This window comes from Eubalaena glacialis, chromosome 6 (genome assembly GCF_028564815.1).
Source record: "Eubalaena glacialis isolate mEubGla1 chromosome 6, mEubGla1.1.hap2.+ XY, whole genome shotgun sequence".
Classification (NCBI taxonomy): Eukaryota; Metazoa; Chordata; class Mammalia; order Artiodactyla; family Balaenidae; genus Eubalaena; species Eubalaena glacialis.
This window is the reverse complement of record NC_083721.1, coordinates 126,278,680-126,303,221: the sequence shown is the minus strand read 5'-3', so window position 1 is coordinate 126,303,221 and position 24,542 is coordinate 126,278,680. Positions and strand designations below refer to the sequence as shown.

General features: G+C 37.2%; 1 protein-coding gene across 4 annotated transcripts in view; it reads right to left on the bottom strand.

The window, feature by feature from the left end:
- The window catches only part of XRN1 (5'-3' exoribonuclease 1), a 94,838-nt gene that overhangs the window by 19,527 nt on the left and 50,769 nt on the right, over nt 1-24,542 (bottom strand). For all 4 annotated transcript variants that reach the window (XM_061193599.1, XM_061193602.1, XM_061193601.1 and 1 more), the window contains exons 26-32: nt 19,642-19,731; nt 19,117-19,252; nt 8,417-8,473; nt 8,145-8,277; nt 5,487-5,556; nt 2,923-3,130; nt 1,295-1,390 (exon numbers count right to left, since the gene is read on the bottom strand). In XM_061193599.1, the coding sequence (XP_061049582.1) occupies nt 1,295-1,390; nt 2,923-3,130; nt 5,487-5,556; nt 8,145-8,277; nt 8,417-8,473; nt 19,117-19,252; nt 19,642-19,731 (790 nt within the window). The remainder of the gene's footprint in view (nt 1-1,294; nt 1,391-2,922; nt 3,131-5,486; nt 5,557-8,144; nt 8,278-8,416; nt 8,474-19,116; nt 19,253-19,641; nt 19,732-24,542) is intronic.

The following is a 24,542-nucleotide window of genomic DNA, read 5'->3' as shown; positions in this document are numbered from 1 at the left end:
CCGCAACAAGAGAGGCCCGTGCACCGCGATGAAGAGTGGCCCCCGCTTGCCACAACTAGAGAAAGCCCTCACACAGAAACGAAGACCCAACACAGCCAAAAATAAATAAATAAAATATTTTAAAAAAAAAATGAAAATCATTAAAATATAAACACATGGTGTTTAAAAAAACAAAAACAAAAACAAAAACCCTGCAAAACCTTGCCTTCCCCCTCCCCAAAATTCCCTATCCTGCTTCCCTGCAATTTTTCTCAAACTTATATTATCATCTAATATACCATTTTTTTTTTTTGGTCTTATTTATTGTCCTTTCCTCCCTACAGTACTAACTGTATGAGAGCCAGGATTTTTGTTTTGTTTGCAGCTATATTCTCAGTGCATAGAACAACGTCTGGCACATGGTAGGCACTTAATAAATACATGTTGAATGAATGAATGATAAAAAAGCACTCTTGAGGAATTAGCTGTATTAAATAAATAAGAGAGGAAAAGAGGTTTTAAAAATCTGGTTATGGATTACATTTATGTAGAAAGATTTATGAATGATCTAAGGAAAACTTAAAATAGCATATTGGCAGAAGTGACCTGTGCGTTGTAACTCTCACTTTTTTTTTTTTTTACTTTGTTTAGATTATTTTTCCCACTTTATTATTTATTTATTTATTTAAAAACTGAAGTACAGTTGACTTACAATGTTGTTGTCACTCTCACTTTTTATTTTTACTTTACGAACATTCCCTTCGCTATTTTCCCCTCCCTAGCGCTGATGATGCCACCATCACGGGAGGACATTAGAATAAATTAGGCCCTCATGGTGCAGGCTACTGGTTTATAAACCTGAGAGGACATTCCTTTTTGACCTAAGCTGAGAACTTAGGTTAGTAATTAGCAAAAAATGTAGTAGGAATTCATTCCTTTTCTTTTTCCTTTTTTTTTGGTGCCTGAGTCTACTCTTTTAGCAGAATTTCTTTCCTCTTCTTAAACTCTATCAAGGAATGTGAATTTGCTCATACACATTTAAGACAACCAACTGCCAGCATAAAGCTATACATTCAAGTGGAAGTGAGTAAGTTAATGGGTGCCATTAAAGCCTTTATTAAAAAGAAAAATTGTCTACATTCTTACTCATTAGTCCAAAAACACATGTAGCCTAAGAGAACTAAGAAAATTCAAGATCAAAGTGTTATTTCTATTTTGTAAGATTTCAGGAGGAAAATTAATCACTGCATACCTAAAAGAGAAATATAAAATAAATTAAAAAAAATTAAATGTCCATCAAGCAAGGTATACTAACCTTCTCTTGTAGAGGTGGCTGAAAGTGTTGAACCTTTCCAGATCCCTGTAAGGATTGCCAAATGTTGCAAAATTCATCATCATCTTTAGCAGGTACCTGGGAAAGTACAAAAAACTTCTTAAGGAAAACTGAAACATGAAAAAATAAAGATTCAGATTAAAAATCAAATAATTTATTTATTAAAGCTATTTAGCAGTAGACAGGATATTTAAATTTCATTATCCGTTATCTCAGTTCTTTTTTTCTGGAGCTCAGTATAGTAATCATAAAAGTATACTGCTGGAGTGAAAATGTTCTTCTACAGATGTAATTGGTTATTAAAAAATATTTAAAGCATAACAAATGCTATAAAAGATTATACTGAATCAATATCCCACCAAAAGATTTTTTTTTGGTCTTCCAATACTGGCATATTATCTTATTGAAGCTAACATTTAATAATATTTATTTTAAAATTTTTTGGGATTTCCCTGGTGGCGCAGTGGTTAAGAATCCACCTCCAATGCAGGGGACACAGGTTCGATCCCTGGTCCAGGAAGATCCCACATGCCATGGAGCAACTAAGCCCGTGCACCACAACTACTGAGCCTGTGCTGTAGAGCCCATGCACCGCAACTATTGAGCCCACGCGCTGCAACTACTGAAGCCCGCATGCTCTAGAGCCCGCGTGCTGTAACTACTGAAGCCCGTGCACCTAGAGCCCGTGCTCCGCAACAAGAAAAGCCACTGCAATGAGAAGGCTGCGCACCACAACAAAGTAGCCCCCGCTCGCTGCAACTAGAGAAAGCCCGCGTGCAGCAACGAAGACCCAACGCAGCCAAAGATAAATAAAATTAAATTTAAAAAAATTAAAAAAATTTTTATCTTACTCAAAAATAATCTGATTAAAAAAATCAGCTATTACTTATGGAGAACTGATTTCATGCAAATTAAATATCTAGAAAAATATGCACCAAAATTTGACAGTGGTTACCTACGAGATTTGAGAGGATTTTTGCTTGTTTCCTTTGTTATCATCTATTTATCTGTTTTCTAATTAGTCTATAATAAACATGTGCTATTTGGATTAAAAAGTTTGGTTAAATGTAAAATAGATAGCTAGTGGGAAGCAGCCGCATAGCACAGGGAGATTAGCTCGGTGCTTTGCGATGGGGTGGGATAGGGAGGGTGGGAGGGAGACGCAAGAGGGAGGGGATATGGCGATATATGTATACCTATAGCTGATTCACTTTGTTATACAGCAGCAACTAACACAACAATGTAAAGCAATTATACTCCAATAAAGATGTTTAAAAACAAAACAAAAGAAACAAAACAAAAAGTTTGGTTAATATTTGGGGCCACGGAATTAAATAAAGTTAAGTATCTCACACAAAACAATTCAAGTTTTGCCCTCAGGAAGATGAAATAAAGGAAATCACCCGTGAGTTATATGGTGGGAATCTGAAAATTGCTTTTGATAAACATGATATAGTCCTCTCCCTTACCTTTCAAATTAATGTCATTTTGTAGGAGATAATATAGGACATTTGGGTGATATAAGACAAAATATAAGTGTTAGTCTACCAAGTAAATATATAAAGAGAAAACAGATATTTTCAAGCTCATTATTTAAATAAAAGTCTTACTTGAGTAGGAACAAAAAGTGATTGAGGGGAATGGTTCAGACCTCCCAAATGCCCAGATGAAATTGATGCATTTGAGCTATAGTGATTCACAGCTGGCTGTGGTTTCACAATGGCTGTCAACTTCTGATTTCCTGTCTCAGAGCGACTCCCATGAGAAAGGTTCACCAAGGCACTTGTTGGCAGTCGATAACCTCTACCAGGTGAGCACCTAAAAGTAAAAAGTTTTATCAGGGTCAGAGGGAATTAATACTAAAGGGAGCTAAAAGAATCAAATAATTTTGGGGTGGACAGTCCACAATCCGAATTAATAAATATTACTTTTAAATTCAGTAGAGGAACTTGAAATCATAGAAAGATCTCAATTTATAAGATTTCTGAAAAGTTTCTGAATAGAGTATTCAGTGCTACTAAGTGGGGGGAAAAATGTTCTAGAGGTATAGTTGTGTGTGTGTTAGTTTGTCCTCAGAAGGCTTGCAACGTAATAGCTGAGTTAACCAAAAATTCATGAATTAAATGTCAAACTTCTTTAAAAGGTTATGAATCTACCCAGTGTGGAGCTGTGTGGCTCTACCTATGCAACAGGGCAAATGTTAGCTTTGATCACTTTTGTCTCTTGATCAATTGTTGAGTCCAGCTCTTTTTATCCTCATCTTCCCATCTTAATGTTCCAGAACTGGGAAGGCTAAGAGACAAGTATTGTGATTTCCTTCCTTCCTGGCCTTGATAAAAGTGTTTAGATATTAAAATAAGCCTTCTCTGGTCAAAAGTTTTCAACTCTATCACCTCTTTAGAATGTAATTTTCTTATATTCTGAGATCATGGGGAAGTAGAATTCTTTCATGAGAAATCTTTGTAAGATTTCTAGAAAATATTTTTGTGAGAACTATAGTTTAAGATTCTGCATTACAGAAATGAATATATTGCAGGCATGTAATCTTTTACACAGCTCTCAGTCAGTCAAGAAATCCAGTGTCTCTACCTAGGAGAGGGAAAAAAAAGCCCTGAGAAAAAAGTTAATCATCTTAAAAATATATTTCAAAGTTATTTCACCTAAAGTTATTGGTAATCAAACATTTTCATGAAAAATAAAATCAGACATGGGATCCAGACCCTGCTGCTGCATTTAAGAGTGCAGACAGTAAAGTCTTTGGGTAATAGGCACATTCAAGTTGCAAAACAATAATAGCATTCTGAATGTGATCACTACTTGTAAGGACTGAAGATTGTGATTTTATGCAAATAGGCTAAATAAGAGTAATTAATTTTTTATTTTAATTACCACTAATCAAAACAGAGGAGAAAAAGAAACTAAGCTAACTTCAGTTCAGTTTTCCAGTTGGTGTTTAGCAGGGAGAAAGGAAAACTGGAAAGGATTTCATTTAACCCTCACAATCACCTAGTGAAGTGCACATCTTCATTATAGATGACGAAATTGAGGGTCAGAATGCTTTTAACTAACCTACCTAAGGTAACACAAAGGTTAAGTGAAAGAGCCCACACTTTCTAATATTCCATGACACTTCTCATTCTAACATGATCTTTTTCCTATAACTTTAAACTTTCTTTCTATTAATGCTCTCCAAAATAGATATGAACAAGTCTCCACCATGTTAAATTAAAAACAAACAATCCAATCCTCTTCCTTTAAACCTCCTCACCCCCAGTTATCTTTTCTCCCCTTCATGGTCAAACTTCTCAAGGGTCAGCTCAGTTTCTTGCCTCCCTTGTTACACCTGCCATTCACTCCTCAAACCAACCCAATCTAGCTTGAGCACCCACAACTCCACTAAAACAAATGACAAAGACTTAAAATGTCACTCAATTCAAAGAACGTTTCTATTCCTCAAGTTATTTAACCATAAAAAAAAATGCAAATCTGATCATGTCACATCTCTGATTTTGATGGTTCACATTGCTTTAATGATAAAGACCAAGATACCAAGATCCTTAGCATGTCCTGAAAGTGGCTTACCAGTTCCTGCACAGTGTGGTCCTTGCTTTTCTCCCTTACTCTAATCTTACACAGTTGCTGAAGTTGACACACCTGCATTCTTTTAGTTTTTAAATGAGTGAAAATGTCCTCTGTTGCATATGCTATTCTTTTTTCCTGACCACTTGTCACTCTTCCTCCAGCTACCTATTCTTCATGTCCCATTTTAAACATCATTTCTTAAAGAAAGCCTTTCTAGAACTCTCAGGACAGATCACACTCTTATAGACACCTGAAATACTTCTTCCCAGCACTTGTCACATTTTAATTAAAAAATTAATATTGTAGTAAGTTAATTATTGGGTTGGCCAAAAAGTTCGTTCGGGTTTTTGGTACCATCTTACAAAAACCCGAACGAACTTTTTGGCCAACCCAATGTATTCCCCCGCTTACTAAAATGAAAGCTCTATGAGGGTAGAAACCATGTCTGTCTTATTCACTGTTACATCCCTGGTAGCAAGTATGATGTCTTGTACATACTAGGAACTGAAATTGTGGACAAATAAACAAGTAATGTAGTTGTTGGCCACATGGGCATATTTACAAAGTGTAATTATCATCTGGAAATACAAACCTTATTGTTAAACCTCCAGGAAATTCTTCATCAAATAATACTTCAAATAGTACATCAGCTTCTCTATTGGCTGTTTAAAAAAGAGAGAGACTGAAAAATCATACGATAAAAGAAAAATCAGCATGTAAGTTTTTGGGGTATAAGAAGCATTACAACTATCAATACAGAGAGTGCATGAAAAGAAAATAAGCTCACAGATTACCTTACTGGTATTAACGTAAAGTTAAAATAATACTATTTTAAATTAGGTACTGTGAGAATTAATTATATTTTTCTCTTTGTTTTGGTGTATGTTGGAAATTATTCATAAAAAGAGAGTTAATAAAAGAGATAACTTTGGAATTTGCAGTTTAGAAGGTCTTACAATCAGACAAAGGAAATGAAGATTTGAAGACATGGCAGTAATGAAAGGAACGGAATGGAGAGAACGGATATACTACTAGATAGAACTGGCGGGAGTTTGTGACCTGTGTAGACAAAAAGAACGGAGATGTCAAAGATTACTCCAAAGTTCTGGCTGAGATGACTTGGTAGACAATGGATGGCATGACTGAGACATGAGACACGTGAGAAAGACTGTGGTGCAATAAACTTAAGGAGGAACAGAGAAGGATAAATTTTGGTAGACAGGATGATGGGATATAACTGGAAAGTTTAAGTTTACTAAAATGCCAAGGTAAAGTGAAATAATTAGCTATAATAATATTTGAATTCTAAGCCCAAATTAATAATAGAGTCTATCACATAACTTCAGAATTGACTCTCTCTCTCTTTCTCTCCCCATCTCTATCCCCACCCCTTTCCATGCTATTGGTTCTGTTTCTCGGGAGAACACTAATACCATACCTGATACTATGTTAGGGGTTGGGGGATGTTTCCCTCATTCTTGGTCCCTCATTGCCCAAATGAAACCAGGCCTGCAGAGCTTACTCATTCTCCCCCATCTGGCTGTACCTTTCACCTGACACTTTAACCTAAAATCTAAACCCAAGAAAGTGGGGCTCAATGGGAGGCAGGAGTTTCTCCTCTGAAGGCTTAAGGTCCACTTTCTAAGTTCCTGTTTCCCGTCTGAGGGAGAAGCCACTTACTCAAAAGATTATTGACAAGAGGATTGTTCACCCCCTTTAGTGGAGATGACTACGGAGATGAGGTATCAGCTGAAGGCAGTAAGACAAATATTTCCCTTTATATTCCATGTCCATGGCAGACATGGTTAATCAATGACAGAGCTTTTTCCACTCAGAGTAGGTGTAGCTTTAAAATTTCTGTCAAGACAAAATTCCAAGTGGTCACTACTACTGACAGGGGTTGCCAGAAGAAAGGAAACTTCTATGTTATCAGAGTCCTAAGGCTTTTTCAGGACAATCTAATTAGAGTACAATCCAATAAGCTCAACATTTGAACTGCCAATGCCTGAGCCTAAACAGATAGCAGCAGGAGGGTTGCTTCATTGCAGCCATCTGACCCTTACCATACTTAGCCTGGGCTTTACCTACTTAACCTTCCCGCCTCCATTTTCAGCACCAGAAATGTATCCAAAAAAATTCAAACAAAAATCAGGTAAGAAAATTCTCTTTTAGAGGCAGACCCCAAGAAGATGTGCAAATGTGGAGAACCACTGCTCAAAGTTAGAAAAGAATCAGGGCAAAGAGTTCAAATCCCAGCTCTGCCACTTATTTGTGTAAATTCAGGAAAGTCACTTAAACTCTTAGGCGAGGAAATAATATCTCCCTCTCAGATGGTTGGGAGGGTTAAATGCAAAATGTAAAAGTGCTGGGCATACTGTTGGCAATAAATAAGCAGCTCTCTTAGGCTCATGGCCTGTCTGCTCTTCCTTCTTTCTGGCAGTGAGACCAAGGTTGAGTGCCTGGGATATGGAGGGACAGTGCTGCCAGCACTCTGACCTCTAGGTACCTGATTTGCTGCCTCATGTTGGGTTGACTTTTTTTGGAATCTATGTTGCAAAGCTACTCACTCCAGGCATCCCTTTGAGGCATTTCTAGATCCTTAGTTAATTCTTCCCTTTTCTTTCCATACTCTCATTTTTCTTTTTTTTTTTTTTTGTAAAAAACACATAAAATAAAATTTATCATTGTAACCATTTTTAAATGTATAGTATTGTAGTGTTAACTATATGCAAATTGTTGTACAACAGATAGGTCTGTTTTACATACAATATCTAGTTGTATTCATAAAATTCAAATAAATATGCAAATCTTTTAACCACAAATAAGCTGATGCATCATGTTTGTTTATTTCTCCACAGATATCAAGAGATTACAATGACAATTAAGGTAAAGCCCTGAACAAGGTTAGATGAAACCCAATGAAATGTTTCTCTTAGTTTCATGAAAACACATGTATGTATTCTCACCAAGGTTTCAGATAATTTTAATGTGCTATACATAAGCTACCAAATTTTAAGCAGCCGTTCCTCAACTTCCCCACGTTTTAATCACTTCCCAGATGATTACATAAGATAGAGAAGAAGAATTTTCTTTGAAACCTAAAGCTGGAAAAAACTTAACTAAAACATAAAAGGATTTAGTGTTTTTCCTGATTTATAGTTGCTTTCTGCTTACATATAAGACACACAAGTTTGTGTTTCACTCTACAATATAAACGCAGTTGGAGACACGTCAAGTATTGAGTTATTACCCCCTTTAATTCCTATGATGGTGCCCCGAAGGCCAACTGGAACGGAAAAGTTCTCTCTCACATTTACAACTCGGTCAAAGAGACGAAATTCTGCATCCTGATCAGGAATGACTCCATGTTGCTGTTCTAAAGGCTGAAGAGAAGAAAGATTTAATTATTATTATTAACTCTAATTTTAAGAAGTTTTTCTACTAATGTATTGAAAACATTTTGTTCCTTCTATACTTTCAAAGCAAAAACAACAACTTTGAATTCTCTGACAGGAAACTTACTCTGTATAGCAAATGGGGCTTCACTGTCACTCGAACCTTCTTATTATTCTTTCTTTGCTGAGGAAAGAAGAATTTGAAAATATTTTTAAAATATTAAAATTTAAAATTATTATTCAGTATTTGGACATGCCTGAACGTTAAAAAGCCAAAAGAAATGAGTAATTTTAAGATTTTTGAATTTCTTTAGATGCAAGCAAGGATGAATAAATAAATTTTTACATTTTTTAAAGTAAAATTTTTTGTTGATATATAAGACATATAGAAAAATGCAAACTTATAAGTATACAACCTGATGAATCTTTATAGTAGGAGCATATCTATATATATCCACACTCAGTTCAAGACACAGAACACTACTAAGCACAACATAAAAGACCCTGAAAAAAGAAATTAAAAACAGGGAACCCTTGTATTGTCTCCCAGTTACTACCCCTCCCCAATGTAACCTTATTTCTAACACTGAAGATTAAACTTGTCAGTTTTGAACTTTATGTAAATGCTATCCTATTCAAATGCTTTTTTATCCTAAGAAGAATTATATATAATGGTCAATAAAGATTAATAGTAAAGGAAAAACAGGTATAAAGTATTGATCTATGTCAATACTTTGGGTTTTGTGGCTACTTATAAAAATTAAGGTAACGTTCATACAAAGTCTTTGCTTTTGGAAACTGGCTTTGGTGTTTAAATTTTTGACTATCTAAAAATGCTGGAAGAAGACTTTTCTCCTCTATTTGCTACTTGTTAATTCTGTGACCTCACACTTAAGCACCAGCTTCCTTCAATCTGTAAGATGGAAATAATACCTATTCTACCTAATAAAAATGTGAGAATAGGAGTCAAGATGGCAGTGTGGGAAGATGCCAAGTTAGCATCGCCCCACAACTAGGGCACCTGCCGGCCGCTGGTGGGGGACCCTGACGCCCAAGGAGATGGGAGGAACCCCCAAATGAACCGGTAGGACATGGGGGAACTCAGGGGGGGAGGAGAAGTGGAGGCCTGACAGGATCAGCGCCCCTGAGGCCAGGGAGATGAGGAGAGGCAGGCAGGAGGGGCCCTCCAGGAGGAGTGGGAAAGGAGCAGAGGGTGATCGCCCGGCCCACTCTAGGGAGCCTGCTGAGCTCCCAGGCCGGTAGCCACCCCCTCCAATGCCTCCTTCAGGCCACGTGGGTTCTAGAGGCATAGGAGGGAGGCCGGGAAGATCAGGATAGGCAGGCGGGAGGGGCCCTCTGGGAGGAGTGGAAGAGGAGCAGAGGGTGTTTGCCCCGCCCACGCGGGCACAGAGAGCCTGCTGAGCTCCCAGGCTGGACCCTGCCCTCCAAAGTCCCCTCCAGGCTGTGTGGGTCCTTAGGGGCACAGGAGGGAGGCCGGGGAGATCAGAAGAGGCAGGCGGGAGGTGCCCTCCAGGAGGAGTGGGAGGGGAGTAGAGGGAGTTTGCCCCTCCCACTCAGGCCCAGGGAGCCTGCTGGGCTCCCAGGTGAGGCCCCTGCCCTCTGAGACCAGGGGTGGGGGGCACGCCTGGCCCCCTCCTGTTCCTTTGAGCCTAAGCTCCACCCCCGACCCCACACAGCCCTCAGGGCCTTTTCCAGCCCTGTGGGTCCTAAGCACAGGCCCCACTCACCGCCCAAACCTTGCCCTTGCTTAGGCCCCGCCCTCCACAGCCAAGGCCTCTCCACCCCACCTTTTTTTTTTCCTCTTTTCCCTCTGCCTCTTTTTTACAATTGTCCTGTTGCACCTTCCAGTTGTTGATTCATCTATATTTTTATTTTTATATTCTTTCTAACATATCTGTTAGCTTCCTAGTCTAATTTTATCTTTTACTTTGTTATTGTTCTCTCTTTTTTTTTTGCCACCCCATGTGGCTTGCAGGATCTTGGTTCACGAGCCGGGGGTCGGGCTGAAGCTCCTGTGGTGGGAGTTCCGTGTCGGAACCACTGGACTAACAGAGAACCTCAGACCCCAGGGAATATTCATCGGAGTGAGGTCTCACGGAGTTCCTCATCTCAGCACCAAGACCCAGCTCTACCCAACAGCCTACAAACTCCAGTGTTAGAAGCCTCAGGCCCAACAACCAGTAAGACAGGAACACAATCCTGCTCATTAAAAAAAAAAAAAAAAAAAAAAAAAAGAGAGAGAGACAGCAAAAACATATGTCACAGATGAAAGAGCAAGGTAAGAACCTACAAGACCAAATAAATGAACAGGAAATAGGCAATCTACCTGAAAAAGAATTCAGAGTAACGATAGTAAAGATGATCCAGAATCTCAGAACCAGAATGGAGGCATGGATTGAGAAAATACAAGAAATGTTTAACAAAGATCTAGAAGAACTAAAGAACAAACAAGCAGAGATGAACAACACAATAACTGAAATGAATAATACACTAGAAGGAATCAGTAACAGAATAACTGAGACAGAAGAACAAATAGGTGAGCTGGTAGACAAAATGGTGGAAATAACTGCCGAGGAGCAGAATAAAGAAAAAAGAATGAAAAGAATTGAAGACAATCTCAGAAACCTCTGGAACAACACTAAATTCACCAACAATCGAATTATAGGGGTCCCAGAAGAGGAAGAGAAAAAGAAAGGGTCTGAGAAAATATTTGAAGAGATTATAGTTGAAAACTTCCTTAACATGGGAAAGGAAACAGTCACCCAAGTCCAGGAAGCACAGAGAGTTCCATACAGGATAAACCCCAGGAAAAACACACCAAGACACACATTAATCAAACTAACAAAAATTAAATTCAAAGAAAAAATATTAAAAGCAGCAAGGGAAAAACAACAAATAACATAAAAAGGAATCCACATAAGGTTATCAGCTGATTTTTCAGCAGAAACTCTGCTGGCCAGAAGGGAGTGGCAGGATATACTTAAAGTGATGAAAGAGGAAAACCTACAATCAAGATTACTCTACCCAGCAAGGATCTCATTCAGATTCGATGGAGAAATCAAAAGCTTTTCAGACAAACAAAAGCTAAGAGAATTCAGCACCACCAAACCAGCTTTACAACAAACGCTAAAGAAACTTCTCTAGGTGGAAAACAGGAGAAGAAAAAGACCCACAAAAACAAACCCAAAACAATTAAGAAAATGGTAATAGGAACATACATATTGCTAATAACCTTGAATGTAAATGGATTAAATGCCCAAACCAAAAGACAGAGACTGGCTGAATAGATACCAAAACAAGACCCATATATATGCTGTCTACAAGAGACCCACTTCAGACCTAGGGACACATACAGACTGAAAGTGAAGGGATGGAAAAAGATATTCCATGCAAATGGAAATCAAAAGAAAGTTGGAGTAGCAATACCTGTATTTGATAAAATTGACTTTAAAGTAAAGACTGTTCCAAGAGATAAGGAGGGACACTACATAATAATCAAAGGATCAATCCAAGAAGAAGATATAACAATTATAAACGTTTATGGGGCTTCCCTGGTGGCACAGTGGTTAAGAATCCGCCTGCCAATGCAGGGGACACGGGTTCGAGCCCTGGTCCGAGAAGATTCCACATGCCATGGAGCAACTAAGCCCGTGCGCCACCAAGTACTGAGCCTGCGCTCTAGAGCCCGTGAGCCACAACTACTGAGCCCGTGTGCCACAACTACTGAGCCCGCAAGCCTAGAGCCCGTGCTCCGCAGCAAGAGAAGCCACTGTAATGAGAAGCCCATGCACCACAACGAAGAGTAGCACTCGCCCGCCACAACTAGAGTAAGCCCACTAACAGCAACGAAGACCCAACACAGCCAAAAATAAAATAAAATAAAGTAAAAAAAAAATGTTTATGCACCCAACATAGGAGCACCTCAATACATAAGGCAACTGCTAACAACCACAAAAGGAGAAGTCGACAGCAACACAGTAGTGGGGGATTTTAACACCCCACTTACACCAATGGAAAGATCATCCAAACAGAAAATAAATAAAGAAACACAAGCTTTCAATAACACAACAGACCAGATAGATTTAATTGATATTTATAGAACATTCCACCCAAAAGTGGCAGAATACACTTTCTTCTCAACTGCACATGGAACATTCTCCAGGACAGATCACATCTTGGGTCACAAATCAAGCCCCAGAAAATTTAAGAAAATTGAAATCGTATCAAGCATCTTTTCTGACCACAATGTTATGAGACTGGAAATCAATTACGGAAAAAAACTGTAAAAAACACAAATACATGGAGGCTAAACAGCGTGCTACTAAATAACCAAGAGATCACTGAAGAAATCAAAGTAGAAATAAAAAACTACATAGAAACAAATGACAACGAAAACACGATGACCCAAAACCTACGGGATGCAGCAAAAGCAGTTCTAAGAGGGAAGTTTATAACAATTCAATCTCACCTCAAGAAACAAGAAAAATCTCAAATAAACAATCTAACCTTACACTGAAAACAATTACAGAAAGAAGAATAAAGAAAACCCAAAGTCAGTAGAAGGAAAGAAATCATAAAAATCAGAGCAGAAATAAATGAAATAGAAATGAAGAAAACAATAGCAAAGATCAATAAAACTAAAAGTTGGTTCTCTGAGAAGATAAACACAATTGATAAACCCTTAGCCAGACTCATCAAGAAAAAAAGGGAGAGGATACAGATCAGTAAAATTAGAAATGAAAAAGGAGAAATCAAAACTGACACTGCAGAAATACAAAGGATTATAAGAGACAACTACAAACATCTATATGCCAATAAAATGGACAACCATGAAGAAATGGACAAATTCTTGGAAAGGTACAATTTCCCAAGACTAAACCAGGAAGAATCAGAAAATATAAACAGACCAATCACAAGCACTGAAATTGAAACCGTAATTAAAAATCTTCCAACAAACAAAAGTCCAGGACCAGATGGCTTCACAGGCAAATTCCATCAAACATTCAGAGAAGAGCTAACACCGATCCTTCTCAAACTCTTTCAAAAAATTGCAGAGGGAGAAATACTCCCAAATTCATTCTACGAAGCCACCATCACCCTGATATCAATACCAGAAAAAGATATCACAAAAAAATAAAATTATAGACCAATACACTGATGAACATAGATGCAAAAATCCTGAACAAAATACTAGCAAACAGAATGCAACAACACATTACAAGGATCATACACCATGGTCAAGTGGGATTTATCCCAGGGATGCAAGGATTCTTCAATATACACAAATCAGTCAATGTGGTACACCACATTAACAAATTAAGGAATAAAAACCATATGATCATCTCAACAGATGCAGAAAAAGCTTTTGACAAAATTCAACACCCATTTATGATAAAAACTCTCCAGAAAATTGGCACAGAGGGAACCTACCTCAACATAATAAAGGCCATATATGACAAACCCACAGCAAGCATCATACTCAATGGTGAAAAACTGAAAGCATTTCCACTAAGATCAGGGACAAAACAAGGATGTCCACTCTTGCCACTCTTATCGAACATAGTTTTGGAAATCCTAGCCACGGCAATCAGAGAAGAAAAAGAAATAAAAGGAATACAAATTGGAAAAGAAGAAGTCAAACTGTCACTGTTTGCAGATGACATGATACTATACATAGAAAATCCTAAAGATGCTACCAGAAAACTACTAGAACTAATCAATGAATTTGGTAAGGTCACAGGATACAAAATTAATGCACAGAAATCTCTGGCATTCCTATACACCACCAATAAAAAATCAGAAAGAGAAATTAAGGAAACAATACCATTTACCATCACAACAAAAAGAATAAAATACCTAGGAATAAACCTGCCTAAGGAGGTGAAAGACTTGTACTCAGAAAACTATAAAACACTGATGAAAGAAATCAAAGATGACATAAACAGATGGAGAAATATACCATGTTCTTGGATTGGAAGAATCAACATTGTGAAAATGACTATACTACCCAAAGCTATCTACAGATTCAATGCAATCCCTATCAAACTACCAATGGCATTTTTCACAGAATTAGAACAGAGGATTTTACAATTCGTATGGAAACACAAAAGACCCCGAATAGCCAAAGCAATCTTGACAAAGAAAAACAGAGTTGGAGGAATCAGGCTCCCCGACCTCAAACTATATACCACAAAGGTACAGTAATCAAGACAATATGGTACTGGTACAAAAACAGAAATATAGAGCAATGGTACAGGATAGAAAGCCCAGAGATAAACCCATGCACATACGGTCACCTAATTTATGACAAAGGAGGCAAAAACATTCAATGGAGAAAAGACAGCCTCTTCAATAAGTGGTGCTGGGAAAACTGCACAGCTACATGTAAAAGAATGAAACTAGAACACTCCCTAACACCATACACAAAAATAAACTCCAAATGGATTAAAGATCTAAATGTAAGACCAGACACTATAAAACTCTTAGAGGAAAACATAGGAAAAATACTCTTTGATACAAACCACAGCAAGATCTCTTTTGATCCACCTCCTAGAGTAATGGAAATAAAAACAAAAATAAATAAATGGGACTTAATTAAACTTAAAAGCTTTTGCACAGCAAAGGAAACCATAAACAAGACAAAAAGATAACCCTCAGAATGGGAGAAAATACTTGCAAGTGAAACAACAGACAAAGGATTAATGTCCAAAATATACAAACAGCTCATGGAGCTCAATATCAAAAAAACAAACAGTCCAATTAAAAAATGGGCAGAGGACCGAAACGGACATCTCACCAAGGAAGACATACAGATGGCCAAGAGGCACATGAAAAGATGCTCAACATCACTAATTATTAGAGAGATGCAAATCAAAACTACAACGAGGTATCACCTCACACCAGTCAGAATGGCAGTTATCAAAAAAATCTAGAAACAATAAATGCTGGAAAGGGTGTGGTGAAAAGGGAACCCTCCTGCACTGTTGGTGGGAATGTACACTGATACAACCATTATGGAGAACCATATGGATGTTCCTTAAAAAACTAAAAATAGAACTACCATATGACCCAGGAATCCCACTACTGGGCATATACCCTGAGAAAACCATAATTCAAAAAGAGTCATGTACCACAGTGTTCATTGCAGCTGTATTTACAATAGCCAGGACATGGAAGCAACCTAAATGTCCATTGACAGATGAATGGATAAAGAAGATGTGGCGGGCTTCACTCGTGGCACAGCAGTTAAGAATCCGCCTGCCAATGCAGGGGACATGGGTTAGAGCCCTGGTCCGGGAAGATCTCACATGCCGCGGAGCAACTAAGCCCGTGCGCCACAACTACTGAGCCTGGGCTCTAGAGCCCGCGAGCCACAACTACCGAGCCCACGTGCCTAGAGCCCGTGCTCCGCAGCAAGAGAAGCCACCACACCACAACGCGCACCACAACGAAGAGTAGCCCCCGCTCGCTGCAACTAGAGAAAAGCCCGTGTCCCAAAAGATACCCAATGCAGCCAAAAATAAAATAAATAAATTAAAAAAACCCACCTTTCACTTTATAAAAGAAAAGAAGATGTGACACATATATACAATGGAATATTACTCAGCCATAAAAAGGAACGAAATTGAGTTATTTGTAGTGAGGTGGATGGACCCAGAGTCTGTCAATAGAGTGAAGTAAGTCAGAAAGAGAAAAACAAATACTGTATGCTAACGCATATATATGGAATCTAGAAAAAAAAAATGGTACGGATGAACCTAGTTGTAGGGCAGGAATAAAGATGTAGACATAGAGAATGGACTTGAGGACACAGGGTGGGAGGGGGATGCTGGGGTGAAGTGAGAGTAGCATCGACATATATACACTACCGAATGTAAAATAGTTAGATAATGGGAAGCAGCAGCATAGCACAGGGAGATCAGCTCGGTGCTTTGTGATGACCTGGAGGGGTGGGATAGGGAGGGTGGGAGGGAGGCTCAAGAGGGAGGGGATATGGGGACATATGTATGCATATGGCTGATTCACTTTGGTGTACAACAGAAACTAACAGTATTGTGAAGCAATTATACTCCAATAAAGATCTATTAAAAAAAATTAACAGGGAAAAATATACTATGTAAAAAAAAAAAAAGTGAGAATACTTTATAACCATTGCAATCCATTACTATGATTTACATTAAATATTTTCAAAAAGTGAATTCTTACCTGATAGGAAAAATGGCAGCAGTTTACTTGTAATGATAGTCACCTATTTTCAGACCATAGCTTATGGACATAAGTACAAAAGGGCACAAAACAGCCCTAAGCTACAGAGTCTATGTACTATAGAGTTCTTGTATTTATATACTGTAAAATACTCCAGCCTTTAAACAGAGTCTACTTTCTTTTATTATAGAGATATTTCATTTCTATCTATCAATAAATATTTACTGAGTTCTATTTATGTGCCATTTATTGATTTAGGTACTGGAGATAGAACCGTGAACTGTTCTATTCTAGTTCAGGGAGACATACAAGAAACAAACTAAGGGGAAAAAAATAGCATGTTTAAAGGTAAAAAGCATAGAGGAAAATCAAGCAGAGAAGGGGGATCAGCAGTGTGGGGAGAGACTGAAATTTTAAATAGGGTGAAAAGTGAAGGTCTTACTGACAAGGTGTCTATGTTTCCAGGGCATAGCAGACTAGAAGTACTGATAGAGTACAACTGGTGCCTACTGACAATAGCAAGAAAAAAGAATATGAGAAAAGATTTAAAGTAATTTAAAAAAGCAGACACAAGAACTGTGCCTGGAGGATTGCATATGAAAAAACAACCCATATGTTCTAGCACATCCCTAGGCGTTATTACTATAATTACAGCATTGATTAGAAAATATGGCATTCAAACCTGAGTCATTAGGCAAATTAATAGACTATGGCATTTTCACTATAGGCCCCAACCCACAGCTACTAAAATGAGAAGTTCTGGGGAATGACTACTGAAAGTGTGATCACCTGGGAGCTTGTTAGAAATGCAGAATATCAAGAGCTGCTCATCCTAGAGCTACTGAATCAGAATCTGTATTTTAACAAGATCCCCCAGTGATTCATTTGCAAAGTTCAAGAAGTACTGCTCTGAGGGTGGAATCCAGAATGCGTGTTTTTTAAAAAGCTCCTCCAGTAATTTTGATAATTAGCTGAGTTTGGGAACCACTGTCAATAAGAAAACTAGGGATACTTTTAATGATGACTCTGCATTAAAAAGAAAAGTTTAAATTATATTCAGAATGTTATGTTCATTTTTTAGTTTTTTCTCCTTCTTTATTACCCTAATAACATTATAACACTGAAAAGGGAAAAAAAAAGAGTCACTCATAACTGGTCCTCCTTGACTCATTAACAGGTTTAATAAAAAAGTCCTGTCTTATCTATATGTACATACATTTAAAAAATGTTGTAATCAAAATAATAGACTACAACTTTGTATGTGTATCTTCAGTTTGCAAAGTAAGGGGAGAATGTGTAAAACATTTTAGAAAGCTCTGCATCCAAATGCGTTCAAATAAAATTTGAGGGCTTAAAGTTATAAACTTTTGTTAAGTAGAAAACTCATTTCAAAAACCATACTGGACAAATAGACTTTACAATGAAAGACAATTAAAAAGAAATGCAGGCTTTCTATCCTCAGCTGAATATCATTAACCTTTCAAAATATCAAACTCTTGGCTCTGAGCCTTACATTTTTTCTTAAAGAGTCATCTAGTGGTGATTTTCCAGACCGAATTCACAGCTCTTGAGCATGTGATAAGAGGATTCAAATAATAACAGCTAAGTATTATTAAGCATTAATAATAGCTAGGCATTATTAGGAGTTTATATTAACTCAGTTAATTCTTTCGAGGGCTATATGAGGACTATTTTATTCTTATTTTACCAATCAGGAAATGGAGGCATGGAAAGGTTAACTATCTTGCCTAAGGTTTTAAGTACTGAAAGAGGGATGGGGGAAAATGACGTGAAAGACCAGTTCTTAACTTACTCGGCTATTAGTTCAAACAAGAGAGCACTGTGTTAGGAAAGCAACATCATTATAATAAAAAGGCAAATATGTGAAAAATAAAATTGTAAGTTAAAAAAAGGAATAAAATTAACCCATTTTCTATTGCATCAAGATAGGGAATCAAAACAGATAAAACAGTTAAGCCTACACAGGTTACTGCTTTTTAAAATCAAGACATAAAAAAAGGATAGTTTAAGTGGGATTTCAAAAATACTTAGTAACTGAATGAGTTTATCAGTGGGAAACAAAAGTGAAATAAATATAATTTTTATGTTCTATAAAAACATGAACTGTATCTTTTAAAGAACTTAGAATAGGAAAGAATAGGGAATTAACCTTATTTCTCAATCACAAACTTCCTATTGACTAGACTCACAAAATATTAATTCTTAAAATTAGAAACACTACAAGGACATAAAATTTAAATGTTATGGCTTTAGGGACTCCCCTGGTGTTCCAGTGGTTAAGACTCCACGCTCCCAATGCAAGGGGCATGGGTTCGATCCCTGGTCGGGGAACTAAGATCCCACATGCCACAGGGTGGGGCCAAAAGAAAAAAGATGTGCATTTATATTTATTTAGACAAACTTAATGGACACTGGAAAAGGCTGGAATATTTTCTTAAGTTACAGAATATTTTGACATAATTTAGAATCACTGAGTATATGTTTTATTTGATTGAAATACAAATAAATTATTTGTAGGATAACATATAGTTCATTTAACTTCAAATCTCGTCAATAATCTTCGTTATTGAAAATTAGTACCTTGCACTTTTCAACTTCTTCTTCAATTTTCTCAACAATAGCTGCATCCAGAATTTGTAAATCACAAGAAGAACGAGACAAAGTACTGACAGGATGTCCCTTTAGCCAAGTAATAATTTCTTGAACTTTCTCAGCACTATATTAAAAACAATAATTTTTTCACATTAATTGAAACTTTCTGAGGGTTTATATAAAAGGCCTGATATGAACTTTCTGAGGGCTGTGAATTATAAAAGATATCAAATATATAATTAATCACAACACTTAATTGGGGCTAATTATAAATCCAATATAAACATGGACATGTTATTTCTCAGTAATTTAAAAAAACCACAAAAATTAGTTTAAAAGTACTTTACTGATATAAATGAAATAAAAAATTATATTAAGATCTTAAAGCAAGAACAAAACAATACAAAACCCTCCCCCCAAAAGTAATATAAATTCTTGATAAACTAACTACTACCCTTCAGTACAACCACTAAGTTGAACTATGCAGCAATAAATCTCATAAATTTTGCTTACCCATTCTCATTTTCTCCAGGCCAAATGTCGTCTTCATAGAACACATCCTCTTGGCTATTTTTGGCTATATAACTAAATAGTTCTGGAGCTCTAGCCGAACAAACAAACAAACAAAAATACTGCTTTTAAAAATATGGCTAATTTCATATAAACTTCCTATCAAATTTCTGGATCCTAAGGGGATATATTAAATATATTGAGGACTAATTATGTACACATATAAGGGATAGAGACCAAAAGATTGAAAGTATTCATAGGTCCTCAAAAAAAGACGAGGGAGAAATGATTCAATTCTTAAGTATAATTAAACTATGATTACTTATAAACTTCAATCACTGACTCTATCCCTCTTAGACTATAATGACAGGTGATAAATGGACAAAAATAATGTATACAGGTTCATTTTCTAGTTTTCACAATAAAGCTAGAGCACTCCACAAAAAAGCAAATGAAAATCCATTAAAAGTTTCTTCTGATATTCCTCAAAATTCCATTGTTTTCTAACAGTGTACTGTAGTACTTTCAAATACACGTAGCAGACTGAACACATGTGCTTATTTCTGCTCCCATCCTAGCCTGCTAAAAGAATAGTAAAGTAGAAAAAAGGGCATGGACCTATAAAGACAGATGAAGAGAGCAGCAGAGAATCTGATAGTACAGGTTGAGTTAACAAAATTTTAGAAACTGAAAACTGAAGAGATAAGTATGAACTGACTTGACAGATAGGAATAAGCTGTACCCTAAGTCACCAGAGTGGGAAGTCAACAAGAAGCAAGTTGATGTGAACTGTGGAAGTCTGCAAAAGCTCAGGAGATATGGGCTCCGTACATTTTGATGCTGCAGTATGGGGTGGGTTTAACAGGCTTTTAGTTGAAATTTTTGTATAATAAGCAGTTAGGCAGTCACCTCCACCTCAGAGTAAATCCTGTAGTTTACTTTCAGAGAGGCTAAATAGGGGCTGCTCGAGCCTTGGGTACTCCAGGCACAGGAAACTGGATGGGTGGGGCATGAGGAAGAGAGGATAGGTGCCCTACTGAAAACAGGGGATCAATGAAAATATAACTACTATACAACATGCCACTAGGAAGCAGGCTAGGAAGTATAACATCTTTAAGAAGCAGACCCTGAGATGGAGATAAACATGGAAGAAGTTTATTAGTGTGTTCTGTGGAAACAACACCTGTGGAAGGGAAGGAAGGAAGCGGAATTGGGCACAGGGAGAAGTGGGGCTGTGGTTCAATCTTAATGAACTCCTTGGCCAGTAGCATAGAGATCTCAAAGTAGGATGGCTCCTCAGACTTATCCTGAACTGGGGCAATCAGGTTGGCTGAGCCTTTACATCTTCTTGTTGATGAGGTATTGGATGTGTGGCTGTTGTGGCATAGGGACATAACTTTAGGTGAGGCAGTTCTCTTCTGTCGGGCAATTCCTGAAAAGGCTCACTGCTGAGGGCTGTGAGACAGAAGCATTCCTGCTGCCCAGGGAATAGGTCCTGAGTCGTGAAGAGACATCTGGGTGTGTACCACAGTATCCACTATGTAATAAGACCCCCTTTCTCTGGTTAATTTCCAGAACACTGGAAGTCAGTTTTGTTCTCCATATCTGTCATCCAAGAAAAAGGCTGCAGAATACCTTTCTGGGAAAACTACCCAGCTCAAGAGAAAAGATATACATATAGGTAGTGATATTCGGAGATGCTCTGCTGAAACAGCCAAGTGCCACCAGAGAAGCCTCACTGAAGCACATTAAATTTCCAGTCAGCTTTTTAATCACTGAATAGTAAATATGGTAAGACACTAAAGAAGCACCAGACCAAAAAAAAAAAAAAAACTTTAACATGAAAGGAGAGATCAAATCAAACAGAAAAGGAAAAAAAAGCAATTTGTAGTAAACAGAAAATATTAAGAATAGAAGAAAATCTAGATTACTATCTTCAGAGAAATAAAAGAAGACATTTCATTCATTATAAGAACAAGATGCTATAAAAAAGGAATGCCAGAGAATAAGGACACACTTCTAGAAATTAAAAATGATTAAATAAAAATAAAAAATAAGTTAAAGCTGAAGAAATCTCCCACAGAGTAGAACAGGAGTATAATAACAATACAGAAAATGGATGAAAAGAGATGAGAAAATTAGGAGAATTAATCCAGAAGGTCTAACATATATCAAAAGGAGTCCCAGAAAGAGAGAATGACGACAACAACAACAAAATGGTGAGGAGGAAATTATCAAAGAAATAATACAAGAAAGTTTCTCAGAATGGAAGGGCATCAGTTTCAAGTCTGAAAGGGCTGAACAGCAAAATAAAAGAAAAAAGACCCATTCCAAGGCACACATCTTCACATTATTAAATAGTATTGGTAAAGGGAAGATTCTAAAAAGATTTCAGAAAATGAAAAATAGATCATGCACAAAGATTAAGAATCAGAATAACACAAGACTTCTTGACAGCAAGGGAAACACGAGAATGGAGCAGCGCTTTTCAAATTCTGAAGGAAAATAATCTCCAATCTAGGATTCTAGACCCAGGCGAGCTATCAACCAAGTATCAGGGAGGTTTAAAGAAATTTCCAGACATGTAAGCTTTCTCAGGAAGCTACTGGCATAAGTGCTCCATCAAAATGGAGACACAAATCAGAAGGAATAAAGCATGAAAGCCAGGAAATAAAGGAATCCTATGCAGAAGAATGGTGAAGGGAATTTCTAGGATGATAGTAAAGAGAAACTTGAATGAAAGCTGTACAACAGCCCAGGAGAGCAATTAGTTCACACTGAAGCAGGAAGAAAGACAGTTTTAAGAGGAAGTATACAAGAAGAAAACGGAACTGAGAGGTCACATGATTTGTTTGACTGTATTAAGTTTTCCAGCTATGGCACAGAGTTTGGGGCCGCATTAGTTACGTGAACATAGATAAGAAACAAATGAATAAACAACACAGACAAAACAAAAATGTGTACAAGAAAGGAAATGCAATACTCTACAAGATCCAGAGGTGACCATTTACATTATCTTAATCAACTAAACCTTAAATACAGATTTAATTTAAAAAATTGTGATAAAACTATAATGAGAGGGGAAATGTGTTCATGTGTGTAGGGAGGTAAGGGAATAGGGAGTGGGGCTGGTAAAAGAAAGCTAAAGCTTCATCATTCATGGTATGAAATCAATGCATACGTCAAGTTGAAAAATCAAGAAAAAGCAGTCTAAACATGACATTTTTAAGGAAACATGGAGGTAAATAGAAGAAATTATCTAAATTTTTAGATGGTAATATGCAGTTGAAATGTGCCTCCCCCACCCCCACCCCAACATAAGACATACTGAAGTCCCAACTCATAGTACCTCAGAATCTGACTTTATTTTGAAATAGGATTTTAAAAGAAGTAATCAAACTAAAATGTCATTAGGATAGGCCCTAATCCAATATGACTGGTGTCCTTATAAAAAGGGGAAATTTGGACACAGAGACAGAAACAAAGGAAAGATGATATGCAGCAAAGGAAACCATAAACAAAACGAAAAGACAACCCCCTCAGAATGGGAGAAAATATTTGCAAATGAAGCGACTGACAAGGGATTAATCTCCAAAATACACAAACAGTTCATGCAGCTCTATGTCAAAAAAATAAGCAACCAAATCAAAAAATGGGCAGAAGATCTAAATAGACATTTTTCCAAAGAAGACATAAAGATGGCCAAAAAGCACATGAAAAGATGCTCAAATCGCTAATTATCAGAGAAATGTAAATCAAAACTAGAATGAGGTATTACCTCACACGGGTCAGAATGGCCATCAACAAAAATTCCACAAACAGTAAATGCTGGACAGGGTGTGGAGAAAAGGGAACCCTCTTACACTGTTGGTGGGAATGTAAATTGGAACAACAACTCTGGAGAAGAGTATAGAGGTTCCTTAAAAAACTAAAAATAGAACTACCATATGATCCAGCAATCCCACTCCTGCGCGTATATCTGGAGAAAACCATAATCCAAAAAGACACATACACCCCAATGTTCACTGCAGTACTATTATTTACAATAGCCAAGACATGGAAGCAACCTAAATGTCCACCAACAGAGAAATGGATAAAGAAGATGTGGTACGTATATACAATGGAGTATTACTCAGCCATAAAAAAGAATGAAATAATGCCATTTGCAGCAACATGGATGGACCTAGAGATTATCATACTAAGTGAAGCAAGTCAGACAAAGACAAATATATGGTATCACTCATCTGTGGAATCTAATTTTTAAAAAAATGATACAAATGAACTTATTTACAAAACAGAAACAGACTTACAGGTATCCAAAACAAACTTATGGTTACCAAAGGGGAAACGTGGCGGGGAGGGATAAATCAGGAGCTTGGGATGAACATACACACACTACTTATATAAGATAGATAACCAACAAGGACATACTGTATAGCACAGGGAACTCTATTCAATATTCTGTGATAACCTATAAGAGAAAATAATCTAAAAAAGAATGAATATATGTATAACTGAATAACTTTGCTGTACACCTGAAACTAACACAACATTGTAAATCAACTATACTCCAATAAAATTAAAATTAAAAAAAAGATATGAAGACACATAAGGAGAAAACCATGTGAAGATGGAAGACTGGGGTGATGCATCCATAGGCTAAGGAACAAAACTCGTGAGGCTACAGAAAGTTAGGAGACAGGTATGGAACAGGTCCTTCCCTAGCATCTTCAGGGGAGGCATGGCCCTATCAACATCTTGATTTTGGACTCTGGTGTTCAGAACTGTGAGACAATAAATTTCTGTCGTTTTAAGCCACCCAGTTTGTGGTATTTTGTTAAGGCAGCTCTAGGAAACTAATACAGGGATCCTCAAATATAAGAAGGTTAGAAAGCAGTGGAACA